Source organism: Blennius ocellaris (assembly GCF_963422515.1).
Source record: "Blennius ocellaris genome assembly, chromosome: 1".
Taxonomy (NCBI): domain Eukaryota; kingdom Metazoa; phylum Chordata; class Actinopteri; order Blenniiformes; family Blenniidae; genus Blennius; species Blennius ocellaris.
In genome coordinates, this window is record NC_137650.1 from 25,633,266 (window position 1) to 25,653,414 (window position 20,149).

General features: G+C 40.8%; 1 protein-coding gene across 1 annotated transcript in view; it reads left to right on the forward strand.

Annotated features, from left to right (window-relative positions):
- fam189a1 (family with sequence similarity 189 member A1) overlaps positions 1–20,149 on the forward strand; it is a gene marked incomplete at both ends in the record, with an annotated part of 108,734 nt that overhangs the window by 71,102 nt on the left and 17,483 nt on the right. Inside the window, 2 exons of the mRNA XM_080507765.1 lie at positions 12,640–12,750; positions 16,964–17,095. Coding sequence (XP_080363891.1) covers positions 12,640–12,750; positions 16,964–17,095 — 243 coding nt within the window. The remainder of the gene's footprint in view (positions 1–12,639; positions 12,751–16,963; positions 17,096–20,149) is intronic.

Genomic DNA, 20,149 nt, shown 5'->3' on the forward strand with positions numbered 1-20,149 from the left:
GAAGCTGCTTATCTACAAGTAGACCTCTTGACTTGTGAGGTTATTTGGGCTGTAGGTTAGTGATGCTCTTGCTCAATGCCTTGCGGATAAAAAACAAAACAAAACAAAAAAAACACAGAAACCTTGGCCAGGATGTGCTTAATGGAGAGCCAACTGAGAGAGATGTAAAGCAGATCTTGTGTATGTTTTTGTTACTCTTTCAGTTCAGTGAATGAGTTCAATAAAAAAAGCCTGGGATGATCTGGACCCTGATGACCCGTCCAGAAAACAGCACGAATCTCAGAAACGCATTCATGACACTCCAGCCTACTGAGGAATATTTCACTCAGAGCCTCAAATCAGTGTGATGGGACTCCAAAAGAAAAGTCACGGGGCCATAAATGCCTGTGTAAAGTTCCATAGTGCCCCATTCAATGTTGACATTGCCTATAAAAGTTCAGTTTAATGTAACAAGACACGTTAACTCAAAATGTTTTGATAACGTTTTATTATACTCAGTGTTGCATAGTGCTGTAGTGTGTGGCTGGTTTTGGTTTACAGGATTGTGGGGCTATTGGCAGTTTGACTCTGTTTTATACTCACTGCTTCCTCTTAAAACAAGCAGTTTCACCACACTGCTGCTACTCTGTAAAGTTCATATTTTCCATTTTCACAAATTACCTGTTCAATGTTTTCAATGTTTTGGCTTTAGAAGTGATTGATGTAACTCAGGACCCCCAGTCTTCAGGTTCATGCACATTTCAGCTCCTTCCTTTAGGCACATTCATTCAAAACAGATCCCATGTAGCATATGTCAATGAATGATTCAGTCATTCAGTCATGCTCCGTGTGTGTGTGTGTGTGTGTGTGTGTGTGTATGTGTGTGTGTGTGTGTGTGTGTGTGTGTGTGTGTGTGTGTGTGTGTGTGTGTGTGTGTGTGTGTGTGTGTGTGTGTGTGTGTGTGTGTGTGTGTGTGTGTGTGTGTGTGTGTCTTTTTAAAGAATTTTTATTTGATTAATTGGTCAACCTGAATAATCCACAGGTATGAATGTGTGCGTGTCTCTCCGTGTTATCTCAGTGACGGAGATGGGCTCATATACCCCTATTAGAGCCAGATTCAGATACTTGTTTACTTTACACACGGGTCATTCTTTCACTTTTGTACGGAGTGAAATCGAACATACTTGGCTATGTTTTATGCCGTAGGACTTGTTTAAATGAGAGGGCATCGTCTATAGTCGAACCACCATCAAGCAGCATTTTGAACAAAGTTTCTGCAGTGCTTCTGTGTGGTGTGAGTGTCTTCTGGGACCAAGTTCATTATAGGCCTGTCTCATTAAGCCGGCCCCCCCACCGGGAGCCGGGGGAGGGGAGCGGAGAAGGGAGAGCCTCCTTGTTTTAGCCCTTTAGAGGTCAGTGGTTGATTAAAATGTTGAGGAGTGGAGGTTAATCAGCTACTGACCCTCAGGGTGATATTATCTGTCATGGTGTGTTTTAATCAATAAGTGTGAGCGCCGGCGCCGAGATGAACTCCTTTTACTTCCACTTCCCCAGCACATCCGAGTGCTGCCCGATTAACCAGCATCTGTCTTCACCTCTTGTGGATGTTTGGAGGTGACAAATGTGTTTGTGTTAGCATGCATCAGAGTGAAAATCCCCCCCCAAAAAAGTCATCTCAACATGTTGGATGTAATTTGGCACGCCTGGTTGTCCAAGCTTCATGTCTCATTTGCCAACAAAAGTTGTTGGACTGTAACTTCCACATGATGTGTCTAACCACAGGAACTAATCCATCACATCCTGTGGAGATGTAGCTTGACATGCTGTCAACATGGCTGCACATCAAAGCTTACAATGTCAAGAGGCAAGGTGTGTTTTTATTTTATTTTTAAACTTACAGCAAACAACTCCCAAACCACAAGATCTGTGGATTTCTGCCAAAACAACTCAGGAGATCAGTCACAGATCAGTGCTTTGTGCTCAAAATGTGCAGATATCCAATCATTCCCTCAGTTTGTTTATCTTCAATCTTTTTTTTAACATATCTCTTTGAAAACCAATCAGGAAGATGATTTTAATTTATCTTTTTGATTGTGTCATGAAAAAGAAACAACTAACGGTGCAATGAGCGTGTTCATTTGTTGGGGTTTTTTTGCTCGGCGAGCTTGTTGATATGCACCAATGTTTCCGTGGTGCCACAGTGAGGATTTCTGCCAAAGTGTGTGTGTGTGTGTGTGTGTGTGTGTGTGTGTGTGTGTGTGTGTGTGTGTGTGTGTGTGTGTGTGTGTGTGTGTGTGTGTGTGTGTGTGTGTGTGTGTGTGTGTGTGTGTGTGTGTGTGTGTGTGTGTGTGTGTGTGTGTGTGTACAGGTATCGCTAAGCACATATCTGAAAGTCTGAGGGTTTAACGTGAGGTGGTTTCCTGCGACGAAGCAGGTTTTCCAGAAGGATTAGAGGTCTGTACAGTCATTACATCTGGTTTAGTGTGACCTCCCCGGGGTTCTGCTGCTGAGAGTTTATATCAACACCTCCACTGTTTATTTGGGCCGGCAATGAACTCAGGGTCACTCAACTTCCATCACACCTAATCCCGCTGATGAGGTCCGAACACACACACACACACACACACATACACATACACACACACACCTTGATGGAGTGAGGAGAGGAGCAGAGAAACCTCAGTTAGCTGCGAGCGCCAATGAGAACCAGCTGTTGTTGCCCTGATTGGCTTTCTCTTGTGTTTTTAATGTCAGGGACAGGAGGGGAAATTTGTTTTGTTTCCTGATTATGGCTTAACCCAAAGGCTGCAAGTCATTTAACTTTTCTTTTTTTCTTTCACGCTATTTAAAGCGGCAGAGCAATTTGCCAGATCTGAAAGTAACATATGTAACGCCACACTGAAGGGCTGCCTCGTCTTAATCAATATCTCTTGTTGTGGGTTTTGTGCACAGATGCTTCTGAACTCTGCAGGGGCCTGAGGATTGATACCCAGTGTCAGAGGGAAACTGAATCAGAGGGCTCGTGATCTGCTGAGCAGCAGCAAAAACAAAACACTGCTTCCATCTCTTGTGGCTCAGGGATAATTGAAAATAAATAGTGTTGTGTCGCAGTGCTGGTGCCGACTAAATACTAATTTGTGCTGCAGTCAGAGGATGCAAATTCTCCTTTTGTACAATTCCCACATGATAGAAACTGTCCAATCTATAGTTATTTTTTCTCTTCAAAGAGTGAGCCACAGCTCTTGTGATATGTCTTCAAAGAGGCTTATTAAATTGTTGCTATTTCCTGTCGGGCGGCCAAAATAAACTCTTCAGGATGAACTCAATCTAATCGTCATGCCACATTAACAATATCAACCAGTGTGAAATTTTGGCCCAAACGAGTGGTTCTGTTTCTTCCTGGCACTCTTTTAGCCACATCACACCTGCCTCGATTTGGTTTTTGGCTGCAAGCAACAATCATATAATAAAGTAATCATGTAATTAATTGTATGGCAGCCTTTAAAAACTATATTTTCAAAGACGATCAACAACAGTAAAGAAAGCAACATGTAATGTTTAAACAAAACAAAATAAAAATGTATTTACAGGAATACTTAAGTGTTTCTTAAACTTATGTAAGCTAACATTCAGTTATAAGTGAATATTTAAATGTAAATTTATTGTAACATGTCTTTTTTTCATATCATTGTTCCACAATGGGCTTGCCCCCTCCAGGTCGGTGGAGTGCCCTTGTCACAGGTGGAGGAGTTCAAGTATCTTGGGGTCTTGTTCACGAGTGGGGGAAAGATGGAGCGTGAGATCGACAGGCGGATCGGTGCGGCGTCTGCAGTTATGCGGACGTTGTATCGGTCCGTCGTGTTGAAGAAGGAGCTGAGCCAAAAAGCGAAGCTCTCGATTTACCGGTCGATCTTCGGTCCTACCCTCACCTATGGTCATGAACTATGGGTCATGACCGAAAGAACGAGATCCCGGATACAAGCGGCTGAAATGAGCTTCCTCCGTAGGGTGGCTGGACGCACCCTTAGAGATAGGGTGAGGAGCTCAGTCACCAGGGAGGAGCTCGGAGTAGAGCCGCTGCTCCTCCACATCGAGAGGAGCCAGCTGAGGTGGCTCGGGCACCTATTTCGGATGCCGCCCGGACGCCTCCCTAGGGAGGTGTTCCGGGCATGTCCCTCGGGTAGGAGGCCTCGGGGCAGACCCAGGACACGCTGGAGGGACTATGTCTCTCGGCTGGCCTGGGAACACCTTGGGGTGCCACCGGAAGAGCTGGAGGAAGTGTCTGGGGTGAGGGAAGTGTGGGCAACTCTGCTGAGACTGCTGCCTCCGTGACCTGGCCCCGGATAAGCGGCAGAAAATGGATGGATGGATATATATTTATACTATATTATGATACAGTGAGTTGCAGGGAAACTACAAAATATGGGTCAACATCCCTTTACAAGTACGTTTTCTATTTCAATATATTTATTCATTAAATAAGGGGTTGCAGAAAATCTCTAAAGAACTCTTCCTATATCTTTTATAAATAATGCACGTCATCATTATTATATAATGTAGCTAAACTAACAGACTGATTTCTTATTATCCTGCACAAACAGCATGTGCAGTGGTAAAGCTGATGAGATTTGTAAGAATGAGCTCCTGTCTAATTTGCCTAAGATGTTATGGTTTGTACTTTCGATGCATCTTTGATGAGCTGATGACTTGTTTTATCTTGTGTCTTACTCCATGAAGCGAAACAAGATAATCTGTGGAACTAATACACATGTGAAGGTTGTTGGGAACAAGGTTACTTTTATGCATCTTTATATTAGTGAGTGTTTTAGTGCTTCCCACACACTCGTTTGCAGTGTGCACGTATGCCTCTGGCACGTATATCTGCTCATACGCTCATTTATTATCACAACAGTAAAAGCACGAATCATTGCACATGCAGCTGGCGCATTGATTTGTTCTTCATAAGACATCTGCTGATTAGGCATAATAACTCAAACAGATAGAGAAGAGTCAAAACCCAATTATTTTTGATGATGTTTCAAGGAAAAACATGAACCCTGCAGCAAAAAAACCTGTGTTTTGAAAAAACAAAGGTGAGGTTGTAGTTTGTGTGTCCCTCTACTTGTACATTTTCAGAACTTAATCACCTTTTTAAGCCCCGGCTAATTCTGAGGTCCTATCAAGCATGTCAATAACTGTGAATATAAATGACCGGAGCTGATAAATCACCTGACAAAGTTCTTTTGTGGCACTAAACTGCACAGCACAATCAATGAGGATGGCTGCAATAAAGAGATATGCAATTTTGGACAGTCTGAAATATCCTCACAAAATTGCAGTGAGATGTTGAAGAGAAATGAAATAAAAATAAAGTCTGGCTGACAAAGCAGAGGTGGCACACAGTTCAGGTCACCAGATAAAAAGTCGGCTGTGGGAAACTTTACCCGCCTACCTCAGCATTAGATTCAGCCTTTTATGTAAATGTCGTCACATCAAAATAAGCAAGTGCTCTGGAAACATTGGCTTAGTTCTCTGGCCACAAGCAGCTGTGTATCAAAGCTGCAATACCGAAAAACGTCACTAATCTGTAAAGTAACTGTGCGTAATCCTAAACATGTGTCTGGAAACTAAATTACCTGGACAAAAAAAAAACATGCATGTAGAGAGAGAAAATGCAAATTTTATATTCTGACTGTGCTTCCAGAGAATTAACTACTGCTACACTGTGCAGTCACTGTGCTTTGCATCAAAAATGTAACTCTCCTATCTTCCTGCAGTTGCATGAATTCAGTTCACTTTTCATTTCACATATTTTACCAAGGTGGTCAGGGTTTTTGCATTCGACCATGTTTAACTCTTTATGGGGCATTTATTGCAATACTTTTCAAATTAAAATTCAAACCTTCTGATTTTATGGAAACGATAACAACATATTGAATGCCATATTTGCGAAGTAATAACCCTCCCCTCGTATCTGAGTCCACACAGTAAATTATCTTTTAATAGCATTTGATATTTTTCCATATTCTAAAACAGTTCTTTTCCAAAGCAAATGGATAACCCACCATAGTATTTGTGTGACTATGAAAAATTTAAAACCAAATGTATCATTACTTTCATAAATTATGAAAGCGACACTCAAGTTTCAATATATATCATGACTATGTTATGCATCATGTCCTTACTGGTTGTTGGTATGGTATTGCTCGTTTGCGATAAATGTGAAGAAAGGGACATTTCCAAATATTGTCACTTCCCCGATGAATCGTTAGAATATCTTATGACCCATTGTGTGTCCTCATATCAGGTGTAAGTATGTGAGCTCCATGAAAAAGATCCTCAGATATTGACTTCCGCTTTATATTCTGCTGACAATGATGCCTTATAAAGCCCCAATTTCCTCTGTTCTTATTTCCATATATTATTGTTGCATTTTTTTTATTAGCCACCTTGTAATGGAACATTGAAAACCTGCATTGTAGGCGTTTGCTGCAGCATCGGTCTGGTTTCCACACTGAGATGCTTATCTTATCTCTGAATCGTGCGTCTTCAAATAAACAGAGGTGATGAATGAGCTTGTTTTTATTGTTGTTGTTGGCGGCGGCACAGACAGATGGGCAGAGCTTTGGAATACAGAGCCGGGATGGGTTTGAATGGCAGGAGTACAATCATCTGTTTTTTTTCCAGAGACTTGCGATGTGTTTGTTTAGACAGTTTTATTGAAAGTAAATGCTGATGTGTAAATTGTTGGATTGACAATTCACCTGCTGTCCACGATCCCTATAGGCTTCATAAAGACGGGAGAGCTATCAATCCCGTCATCTGAATGCACAGCAAAAAACTAATAAACATATTTCCAAAAATAAACTTTTGATTTAAAGGTTCCCCCCGGAGTGTTTTTAAGTTTCTGTTTGCGCTCCGTGAAACTTGAGCCCATTCTGTGAAGTCTTAAAACAGCAGTTCTAATCTTTCATCCATGTTTATTCTCAACCGCTCTTCTTTTCCTCTATCTTTTTTGACACAGTGCGCCAGTTTTGGTGGCATAAGGTGAAACCACTATGAGGAATAAGCACTGCACCAGCTTGCTACTTCTTCATGTGCATTTTCATTCCTGTGTCTGAAATGAAAAACAAATCGGGACTGAACACACCCCGAGGGCCCGCACTGTACTGTGAAAGGATTTTGGCACAGTGATCAAACTGGTTTACTACAACACCTTGTACATCACATCACTAACGCTGGCTGAGAAGCATCAAAAGCCTCAATATGACAACTTAAGAACTAAAGCAGCCGGAAAAAAAAATGCAATGTATTTCTCTAAGCTTTTACCAACAGCCAAATGAACTCTTTAATCTAACTGTCAGAAGTTAAATATATGTTGATGTAACATGTTCACATTTAAATGAGCAGCAATATCACTGTAACATTGCTAAATGAAATGGTGTACATTTCAGAGTATGTACAGTGGGATGACTGGACTATCTGTAAACACAGCATCCATTATTATTCTACTACTCTGCAGGAGATATAAGAGAGTTTTGTGAAAGTGGGTATGTTTGTTTTGGTCTATGGGTGATCGCGGAGGGGGGGGTCAGGAACCTCTCCCAGGACCTGTTTACACAACATATGTGAAAACTGTTTGTTTGTTTACATGACAACAATGTTGCGAACATTTTTGAAATACCACAGGATTAATCTAAACAGGAGAAATGCAACTTTTCTTAACTGTGAAATCCGGCACATGTGCACTCTGGATGCAGTCAGTAGTTTCCATGCACATGCACAAGATCGATCACAATCCGGAGCATTGTTCGTGCTGATCACCTCTATTGAATTTATCAATGTACAATTACTACCTTGTCTCAAAGGAATCGAATCAGGCCAACTGGACTTGGTTAAATGTCTTTAATCACTTGGATAAGGGGTGGAACATCAGTTCACCTGATTCAGTTGCTTTGTAACGCTATCTACATGAACAAATGAGAACATTTACCATCATGTGGCTCAGTGAATACATATTTCTTACATATACCAGGTTACTGAATGCAGGCCTTCACAATGAAGGACAGCTAAAAGGTGCTTGAATGTTTACATCGTACTCACCATACATCTCTAAGTCGTTGAATTACAAGAAACACACCACCAACCAGTGACCTGGCATGCAAACTTACAGCCACTGTAATCAAAACTGTTATCTGCACATGGAGCTTTTCAGAATCCACAGTAAAAAAAAACCCACAACAAACAAACAAAAAAAAAAAAACATTTCCCGCAGGCGGTTCTGGAACCACTGCCCTTAACTGCCCCTTTTAAAACCAGCACTTGATTGCATTCGCAGTTTCTCTGCAGTGTGAAGACGTCGCTGAATGCAGAACAGGAAGAAAGAAAAGCTGCAACCGAACGATTTTAACCTCACTGACAGTTATGGAGAGTAACGGTGGCACACCTGAACCTTGGGTCCTGTATTGTAATCTATTTGGCTGTGATGGAGATGAATGGTGATTGTATTATGGGGTATTGTCCTCAGCAGCGAGTGCTAAACGATGTGATGATGACATGCAGTGTAAATCTGCCTCCACTGGTGTGGCGACCAAGAAGCGTTGAGAGTGTGTGTGTGTGTGTGTGTGTGTGTGTGTGTGTGTGTGTGTGTGTGTGTGTGTGTGTGTGTGTGTGTGTGTGTGTGTGTGTGTGTGTGTGTGTGTGTGTGTGTGTGTGTGTGTGGTTTCCTCTTTGGCATGCGGAAGACACCGTAGCAGTAATTAATGACTTGCTGCTAAATGGTGCTATGTGATTCCACAAGTTAATGAGCAGGCGCTGGTGTGGGGCCAGCCATGACAATCAACGAAGCAGACAGGAAGGATTGGGGTGGGGGGGCACAAATGACACCATGGTCACATAGACCTGAAGACGATAAATCAAAAGGATTTATTATTGGACTTTTTTTTTTATCACTTTTGTTTGTTCAATCTTAATGGGCAGCACAGACATTTTGAACCAGCAGTGTGAATGCTCTGCATCCGGTGTGAAACAGAGTGATCGACATAAACAATGAAAAGAAACGTCAATCCAAACATTCATATGGGCACATGTGTTTGCACATATGCATAGACGCACTGCATCGAGCAAAATTGCATTAAATGTAGAAACAAAGCCCTTTGCATGCTTAAGACTGCGAGAAAAAACAAGAGCAATCAGAGATTCCTGACTTCTGCCAAAGGTTGACCTGGACTCAGACAAAAAAAAGTTTCCAGATCAACTGCAAAATTGTATGAAATCCTCCAGGTCCTAATATCAATCTGTGGTGAAAATTTGGGCAAAGTCTGTGTAGTAGTTTTGACATATTCTTGCTAACAGACAGACAGACAAACAAATATACACCAATAATTTTATCAAGTCCTTGGCAGACATAAAAAGAGGATGAAGTAGTAAAGGAAATCCAATAATAAGGGATTCCATACAAACACAATTGAAATTAATAAAGGGAGTAAAAATGTAGAAATTTGCATTTGACTTTTTTATGTACATATAGACATATAAACTATATAAAGAGTGTACTTTAAGGAAGTAAAACGTAATAATAATGTTTATCTAGCCTTGCAAATATACTTGGAAAAAATATTAATACGTCTTTAAAGCAGCGTGATATTATGACTATATTACGGCAATCGCTGGAGCCGTAATGGAGAGAAACAGTTTCCTCCTCCGTTGGAACTGCAGCCAGTAATTGTTTGAGGCACAGCATTGGATCTGACTGGCTCAGCAGGCAACAAGGCAACCCCGTAGAGGTTTCATTAAAGTACGACTTGTGGCCTGTGTGTCAGAGAAGGAGCTTTTACTGTCACTGGTTTGCGCGTTACAATCTCTCCGTCGTGATAGCTATTGTCATGGCGTCATTCAATTTAAACGCTCCCACAGTCCCGAGTGAACTACTGGAGACGCTCTCCGCCGTTTACTTCTGCAGCACAATTCTCTGTAAATGTTAACCAGAAGTGTCACACCTATCAATACTGTATGAAACAATCTGGATGTTATGACAAATGTCGAAGTCACTCTCTCGGTACCTCTGAACCAGTGTTTGTGGGACTTATCTGTTACAGCAACATTTTCACATTGAAGATAAGTTTGCTGTTTCTGCATGTAAACCAAAAATATGCTACAACTGGAAAATATTGTCTTAATATATTGTAAGTAGAACATGGAATATTTTAGTTTAATCTAAATGTACATAACCTCAAAATCAGCAAAATGAGAGTATAAAAATCAATCATGTTTCATTTTGTGATGTATTGCTGTTTTTATTAATCAAAGTAGGCATATTATCCAACTTGCTCTATCGGGTTTCGTCGTGTATTTCAGGTACGCACTACAAGAGGGTGCATAGAGACTCACAGAAGCAGCAGGGGGAATTGTTAAGACATTAGTAGCAGAAGCTGTTGGCTTCTACAAAGTTGTGTAGTCTATGCTATAGCCATAACACTGAAAGCCAGGTTATACATAGACTGGCTGTAAAAGCTCAAGCATGCATGCGATGCAGTGATGCATGACAACGTTTGAAACGTCACATAGCAATTTATATGCATAAAGGAAGCATATGTGGGCCTTATTGTGACTCAGCACTGCCATCCAATCTGTAACAGATGAATGACTTCCACTACGTTTTACTCGGCGCCCCTTTAAAGTGAACGTCATCCTTGCATGAAGGTAGCTGCTTCCGCTTGTCACAAATCTCAATCAGATAGTTTAAAACCACTTGTCACTATGAATGAAGAGAAACACAGTTCATTACTTTAAGTGGGGCCATGTTTTCTCCCTCAGGCACATCCCATCAGTCTGAGTGAGAAATGTCGGCCTCCGAACCCCATGCAGTCGGTCGGAATCAGTCATATCCGTTAATTACTCAAGCATCTAATAAATAACATGAAGCTTAATGTTTTTGTCAAGGTGAGAATTCATAAAATTTCCAGAAGCCTCAATAATTTTGTGTTCATGTGGGAAGAACATTTCTCATCACCAACAGTGTGTGTGTGTGTGGTGTGTGTGTGTGTGCGTGTGCGTGTGCGTGTGTGTGTGTGTGTGCGTGTGTGCGTGTGCGCGTGCGTGCGGGCGAGCGGAGCTGGGCACTTTATTTCAAATATTTTTATTTATTTCAAAAAAAATCTGGCATCTTTAGAACAGAATCACGTGTGTTTATTGTCCCTTATATCCCTATAAAGAGTTTGTGCTGGGCACTATTAATCGTTAAGACGATAGTTAACTAAACAGATGTAATGCTAAGAAGTGAGAGGGTTGTACCACGAGACGACTTCATGGATTCTGAAGAAAGTATTGGGATTCTTTTTTTAAACAGCTTCTGGTTGTTATTTTTTTTAATGCAGTGTCTTTTCAAGGCCAGATTGCTTCGAGGATTCTTTCCGTGCAGCTGACCCAGACAGCTGATATGACATTCTGATGAAATGCTAATTAACCAGATATACACATCATTACCACCAATGTGCAGTGGGACCATGGAGTCATGTTCTGTCTGTCTCTTCTCCGGCGTGTTTCTGTCATTGTCTATTAACATCTGTCTCAATTATTTATTTTTTTAATTATTTCTTTTCTTGGTTCTTCGTTGGGTCTTCCTCATCTTCTGATTTTCCTAAAGCAGTTCCTCCACAAGCTCACACATCATGCCCTCAATCTTTCAATTTTCAGCCGGAGCAAAAAGCACTTAAACTTATCGCTCCATCTGTTTATTACATGCCACCTCCACTTTCTTTCCATCTCCGCCCCCTTGTCTCTTCTCCCTCCTCTCCATCTGCTTATGTTTGTTCTCAAGAACCTTTAAATCTGACAAACTCCTCCTGCGAGTGCCGGTTTTGTCCTCCACCAGCCACCAGCCAAAACTCCCACATTTTACAGGAGCTGTTTCTTAAGTCATTATTACGGATTTTCAATTAAATTGGTCAAATATAAGGCTGTGCTACGATCATCAATTTTCTCCCAAAAAAACCAAGAACTAAGGAGTCTGTTAAAACACCAGGGCCTGGTTTGCAATTAGCCGGACAGAGAGGCCTGCTTGTCAAGTGTCTTTTATTATACTTGACTTGTAAATGAGAGCATCAGCAGAAGTAGCCATATTCCTGCCAAGAGGATTGATGTCCATGTGGCTGTCGGCTGAGAAATAAATGAAAAAAAACATTCTTTCACCCAAAGGAGTAGGAGTCGAGGGGATTCAGTGCACGGACAAGTCCCTGTCTTTGTTTTTTTTTTGTTTTTTTGTTCACACACTAAAAGATTAGCTACTTCACAAATGTTCAGGTGTTGAGAAAGTCAGAAAATGTTTTCCGTGGGTTTAGATTTTCCATCCATCAATGAGTTGTTTATCATGCCGCTTTGTGAAAAGCTTTTCTATAATTATGATTTCTCTCACCTTCAGACTCTGGAGGTCTGAGGAGGAACAGGTTATTGATTCCCCTTGACAACAGTGCTAATTTCCTCATCGTACACGGAGCCTCTGGCACCAGAGAGACTCTCTCAACACACTATCAGAGCCATTTAGGTGTTGAATCACTGTTTGCTGTGACACGCAGCAACAATTTAACTTTAAGCTGTCTTTCTCTCTCTCTCTCTCTCTCTCTCTCCCTCTCTCTCCCTGCTGCTCTTCTGTTTCTGTCACAGATCACATTCTTCATGCTGCTTTCTGCAGTCTGCGTGATGCTCAACCTGGCGGGCTCCATCCTCTCCTGCCAGAACGCTCAGCTCGTCAACTCTCTGGAGGACTGTCAGCTGGTGAGACCAACTGGACCTGAACTCATGAACCCTCCATCTTTGTGCTCCATCCTTCAATCGTTCGGCCCAAAAGGACGTCTTTCAAAACAAGTCAATTATTCTGACTGACAACTTTTTATCATTATGCCGACAGAAGAACAGAGGTGTCAGGCTAATGTCAGGTCAGGGGCCACATATAACTAGATTACATCTGAAGCCTCTCAAAGTTAAAAGCATGCCTCAAACTGTCACATGTCAGCTACTTAGATTTATTCACCCATTCTAGGTGTCATGTTCAGTCTGCTGGTGAAGCAGTAAAAATCATTATGAAGGGTGTAGGGATAAAATCCATACATATCCATTCACATGCTTCCTGGGAAATTAGGCCTTGCATTTTTACATCGACTTTGATCAAACAAGTCTTTTTGAGTGATGCAGTTAAATATGCACTCCATTTGGATAGGAACCAATCTAAATCAGCGTACACACACATCAAACAGGAACATTTATATACCACATAAATGTATAAATGACATTATCAAATGCATTTTCATATTTCTGAACCATCTGTCTTTTGCCTTTTAAATTCATACCAGGAAATAGGATATGTGTTGACGATGATTCCATACCAAAATAAAGCCCATGTAACACTACACAATTTATTACATGATTAAAAAAGAAATGCTGCAGTGACTTTGATCATATGGATTTTGTGTGCTGGCTCATTTCTCCTCTTTGAGGAAGCTTTGCTTTTGCCCATTACTTTCACTTAAGAAAAGCATTTCAATTAAATTAATATTTTTAGCAACAAATACAAAAGAGTCATCTCACAGCACTTTTACAGAGGAAAACCCAAGAATTTATACTTTTACTAAAGACTATTTTTAAAGTGTCTGTACTCCTACAAGTGAAAAAGAAGGGTATTTTCATCAGCTGTAGATAAAAATGGAAACACTGTCGTGGTCCAAGTGTTTAAATCTGTAACATTTCACTTTAGAGAGCAGGAGTTGTATTGAGTTGTGTTGCCGGCATCAACTTTGACATCAGTGAAATATAGACTTGTGTTCTTTGTTGTCTGCACTTTTGAATGTCAGTGGTGGGCTGACAGGCAGTCCTTTTCTAAACAGACTGGAGGGCTGAGTCAGTATCGAGAGTGAAATGAACTGTTTGTCTGCTGGTGACTAAGGAGCCATGATTACCACATCCATCTTTGCCAGAATCAGAGATGATGAAAATACTGATAAACAACTTCGAGAGAGATTTTGTGTTTCATGCAGATGAAGATGGGAAATTCAAAAGAAACAAAATGCGAAAAAGAGTGATCAAAAGCAGAATATCTGAGGATTCCCCGACTGTAACAGTGCATTCAGACATGCTGATATGTGAGAAGAGCTGTGTGTTTGCCAGCAGAGCTTGTCAGCTCCTGTTTAGAGTCTCTTCTCCACCAGCAGCCCTCATGTCAGAAGTGTCTTTAACAATATGTGTAACGTAAAAAAAAACAAAAAAAACTAGCAGTCAGACATCCTCATCCCCTCCATGCAGTGAAGGTCCAGCTGAGAAGAGGTGGTGGGAGATGAACATCTGAACAACAGCTGGGTGTGCGCTATAACTCATTCAGTTAACTCGCAAATGAAAATTCTAACCTCAGGGTGATACGAGGCTTTTTTTTTGTTATTAATTTTTGATCTTTAAATTTTAGTACAGATACCAACATGATCTCTATACATTAATTGTAATTTGCTGGAAAGTTTAAAACCAAACAAAACCACACGGTATTAATGATGTGTAGCTACGAACTGTCTCTAAACGAATTCTGTGGATTATTCTGCTCTTCTGTTCCCACTGCTCACCATTTACTATCTTTCAATATAAAGAACTGTATGCAAAGCGATTACCTAAATCCGACTGACTGGATGACACGAGTCAGCTGCGGAAGTTTCTACTTTAGTACACGGCATATGAGGAAATATGCTGTTACCATTTTATCAGATTTATTTGTTTTCTCAAAGTTGTTTTCATAAATCAGGCGGGTTGGTTGCTCGTAAGAGTTTCTGGTCATCGGTTCATGAAATTCTGCACAAGCAGCACATTGTACAATCTTTACTACAATTATTCAACACGACATTACGTGATTGTAATGAAGTCACTTCTTACTTGTGTTGAGGAATGTGGCAGTTCCGGGTTTCGATCAGTTGCACATCAAAACAATGAACACAAATATAGGTCAGCTACCTAGTACCGAAAATCTCACCATCGACTCATCAAGAGCTACAATTTCCTGTTCTGTTACCAGCCTTCATTTCATATTAAAGAGTTGTTTCTAGTCAGACAAGGGATAAAGCTTGATCCGTAGGGGCCATTGTTGGACATTGTGTTAAGTTGAAACATGTTGAAACATGTCAATGCAGATGTTTGTATTGACCCTACGGTCAAATTTAGAAATATGTTTTTTTTTTGTTTTTTTTAAATACGAAGCACACAGCACACTACTTACTGTTTGACTCCTTATTAGCTCAAAGTCATTCTATTCAAGATTTGTTGATTACATTCATTCAAATTTTCACAGTCGTCTCACCTCTCAAAGCGTTTCCTTCACTGAGGCTGGATCCAGCTGCTCAAATCAACACTGCTCGTGACCGCCACAGTCCTCCACTTCATTAATGTCCTTTTTACCTTTTTTATTTGACTTGGAGACGCCACAGAGCAGCTCTTGCTCCCCTCCCTCTCACATCCAAGCCTCCTTATTGCCCAATGTGCCACCCACCGTGACCTCCACTCAGCCACTCCTCTCATGTCCAAATCTAATCTTTGGCATTTTTCACAACTGAGCGGCAGGTGGACTCACCTGAGGCTGCAGTTGGACTTTAAAATCCCTCTGGAGTTTCATAGACCGTGCTGACATATATTAGATTTCACCTTAATCTTGTTCCTTCTTCATATAGCTATTTCTTTTACTTCTCTACTGTGCAAGACTTCAGATGCCTTCAAGGAAATTGTTTATAGAAGAGGGCAACAGTGTTTACTGCTTTATCTTTCATCCATCCATTCATATTCTATACCATTTCATCCAACAGGGGTTACAGTGTGCCAGAGTCAATCCCAGCTGACTATACGGTACACCTGGGACAAGTCGCCAGTCCAGCATAGGAACACACATATGGACAATTTATTGTCCACAGTCAGTCAGTGTAGGAAACTGCAGTACTCACAGGAATTTAACTCACCCACAGAGAGGAAATGTAAACTGCGCACAGACAGACCCCCCAAGCCTAATTCAGACTCCAAGGGACATTCTAGCTATGGGCTAACTACAACACCACTTTGCAGATATTTTGTCTTCTTTGTTTTTATTTAATTTCACCCACAATAAGCTTCTCATATGTGTTTGAATGGTACTCAGTCAAGATTTGTTTTCTTGGAGTACTAGTCAATCAAACAGTGAAGTAAATATAGCTGCATTAATACAAAACGGTGAGTTCCCTTTTCACAGCGTTAGCTAAATGTCAAGCCCTTCTTTTCCAGACCTTTCATCAGATGATTCTTGACTTATTTGTTTTGCCAGACATTATAGTGCGAGGGCTTCTTTTCTGCTTCATGTCTGAGGAAGCATCATGCACCCAACCCACTAACTCGACCACTTCCACATTATAAGCAGGTTTTCTACTTACTCAAGTAGTGCCAACCAAATACACCAACTTCTCTGCTTTCTGCCCCCCCCCCCCCCCCCCCCCCCCCCCAGACCCTCCCCCAGCCGTGACTGAAATGTTAACATTTCTCATCTCCTCTCCCCAATGTAATTAACCCATACTTGTTGGGTTCATGTCCTGCTTTTGCTTAATCTGGGACACAGAGCAGAGGTATTCTCCCTCAATTCTTTTCTGAGTAGCTCGTCGCATCTCACAGTCCTTTGTCTCGTTGTACGTGTGGATTTCATGTTGTGCTTTCATCTTCTGTATCTGAAGTCTAACTTTATGTATACCTTAATTCAAAATGTGGTTTCTGTCAGGTGTAAGTAACAAAGTTTGAGGATCAATTGCATCATCAGAGCACCAAGCCCAGGTCTGATTTGTGCGTGTGCGTGTGTGTGTGTGTGTGTGTGTGTGTGTGTGTGTGTGTGTGTGTGTGTGTGTGTGTGTGTGTGTGTGTGCGTGTGCGTGTGCGTGTGCTTGCGCGTTTTTGTGTATGTGCGTACATGCATGAGTGTGGATGTGTGTTCTCTCCTCCACCCCCCCAGCTGAAGTTTGACAGCGATGGAGTGTGTGTTTGCTGCGAGCTACAGAAACAGAGCTCGAGCTGCAACAACCTGGGAGAGACTCTGAAGCTGAATCCACTGAGGGACTGCAACACCATCCGCCTCCGTCTCAAGGTTGGTAGCCGTCAACCAGTTTGTGTTTCTGTAGCACAAGAGTGACAATGCGGGTATTGTGCCTCAAAACTGTATTTTGAAATCAAGGTACATGTTGATATATGTAACATACTCAGTAGTGCACAACAGTCTGTGCATGTGCAGCAGGACTGTTTTTTTCATTTTACGGAAAATATTTTTCTGTTCTTCTGTTTCTTACATGGTGGCGTGATCCAGACAGTGTACTGAACTTTAACCATGTTGTTGAGACTGAATCATGAATTGTTGAAAATAAATGTTTTGCGTGTCAGTCAACACAACAACACACAACAATCATACATCAGAAATGCTTTCAATATCTGAAGCAGTCATTTTAAGTGTCTCAATGGAAATTACTCAAAAATCACTGATTAACTTTGAAAAGAAAAAGGATGGAATGCATCTTATTTCTCATAAATCTTTATTCTACTCTATCACACTTTGGCATTCAAAGTTTCCAGCCCAATATCATCAAACTTTTTTTTTGCAAAATGTAATTCCATTTATCTATTCATTCATTCACTTTTCTGTTCTGTTCCTGTTCAGAGGAGTAAAATGTAATGTGATTGACATACATGGGGGAAATGGATTTAGATCCATTATGTATTTCTAGCTGCTTGATTTCCATTTGCAAATGATGCATTGTGGGGTTTTAGACATTTATTTGGAGCCATGCCGCTTTATGGCTCACAGGATCATACTGTAGGTCAGCCAGTCATTGCATCTTTTTATTGTACAACAAAATACCTCAAATGACATGGAATGGAGGTTGATATATCATCTTGGTGATGACCCCCTCGCTTTTTGTAAAAAAGCTTTTCACATATGTTAGTGTAGACCAGGCTGTGTTTTTGGAGCAGAACAACATATAAATCTGACGCATCGTAATTTATACGGTTCACACTCACACCTCCTCTCCACAGCCCCAACCGGCGGTGTCACATTTCTATGACTACTGAGCATGGCGACAGTACCATGTTTACTTACTCGAAAAAAAGAAAAGCCTTCAAGAGACGTTAAGACTGAAAAGCGCCAAACTGTAACTACCTTGACAGAATGATTTCAGTTTGTTTTTTTTCACTATCGTTGTGCATCACCTACAAAACCTGCATCATATTTTCACGTTGAAACAACATAGAAGTTAAGTGTTGCAGTTTAATACAATTTTTTCACCTACATCTAATGTAAATTCATTATAAATTATTATTTATGTATTTTTTTTGTCCTCCTTGCTCTTGAAAAAAAAATATTTTTCTGTATCCTTATTCCACTCAAGCCTCCAATTATCCTTGTTTTCTTGTTTAGCCAGTAAGTAGAGTTGAATCACAGTTAGTTGCTGTTAGACAAACCCTGTAGATCACTGGGTTTTCTCATCATGTCTGTGTTGCGGTCTCCTTGGCAAAGATTCCAAGTTCAATGTTTTGTGAGCATCTCGATAGGCAGCATCGGCATTTGTATGTGTTTGCAAATGATTGAGTGAGTAAATGTGTGAATATGGCTGATCATGCTCAGCACTTTGAGAAACAGTTAAATGTGCTATACTGTTAAGTTATTTTACTCAAGAGGGTTTGTTTACTTCAGCTTGATCAATTGAACTATGTGATAACTATTCAAAAGAGCGTGGCCTGAAAACCTGATGTTTCCTCTTGTATCTTCAGGCTTTGGTAGAAAATGTTAGCCGGCACACAGCCTGCAAAGTAGATCTATTGTTTATTGCATATTAGCACCACCATATTAAAACGATATTTAAATGCAGATGATGTCTCATAGAGTGATCCGACGAGTCCCATTACTCCAAGCTGATGCCTCGGAGCTTCTTCTTTTGCTCTGGATCCTATGTGAGAACAGTTCTTCGCCGCATGAGAGTTCAGTCTCAGATTAATTGAGTAGCAAGTGGCAACAGCATTTGTCTTCCCCCACGAGGCAGTTCCTCTTGGTATGCAGTGTGCTACCAGCCTGGGCTGGCTCTAGTTTGCAAGTGCACGATCTCTGTAGATTATCCTGACTCAGAGCATATGCAGGAATGACATACAATGTGTCCTACCCTGCCATTATTGGATAACGACAATCATATCCATTAATTTTATGCCCCTGATTGATTATAAAACATTGATAACCAAATAAAAGACATCTTAGGATGAAGCATTCGCATGAAAGGAGGAAAGATCACGCACATTTGTCATTGTGATCATAACTCATTAAAAAGAGATGTGGAATTGGAGCTATAAAGCTTTATTAAGTGCCAAAGAAGTCAAATATATTGAGTTATGTTTCAGGGGGAACTGTCATTCCCAAGTCCCCAGAGTCTTTAGTCATTATGGATGACTGTGGCCGAGCCCCATGAAACCCTGAAACGTCTATTCTATCGGTACAAGAATACAGAGAACATGGAAAGTACTGCTTTCTAAAAGCAAGTAAGCAAAATTAATGTTTCTTAATTTTCTTTTCTGAGAATTTTTTCTCTCCGTTTTAGAAAACCTGTATTCCTGCTAAAGGTGCCATTTACTCTTTGGAGGGTAAATTACATTTCCATTCATTTTTTTTTCCATTCATTACACGGCCTGGAGCTGTAAGCCATCAGTGACAAGGAGTGTCGAGGTAATTTGTGATTTCCTGCATAGGGGTTGATGTGAAACCTTGCTGTGTAATTCACCAACCTCAGCAACCTGGGGCAACGTGTCTTCTGGAGGTTAAATATGTGGTGGCGCAGCTTTGTTAAACAGCTCATAAGGAGGGGTTTTTAACTTTCTTTGTCCCGCATGATTTATTGTGTCATGTACATTTTGGGTGATGGGAGAAATCAAAGAAACGGATCTTCTTACATTTGTATGGCTGATAGATTTCCTTTGCCAAAACACAATCCCATGATGTGTTCTTATACATTTATCAACTTACTTTGTTGTACAAAAACTGAAGCTTTACATGTTTGTCTACAATAAGTCACACATGTATTGCAGAACTAAACAATAGTCAACGGAGAGAATGATTCGGTCCGTTAACGCACATGGAATAGCTTCCGAATGTGAATACAATGAA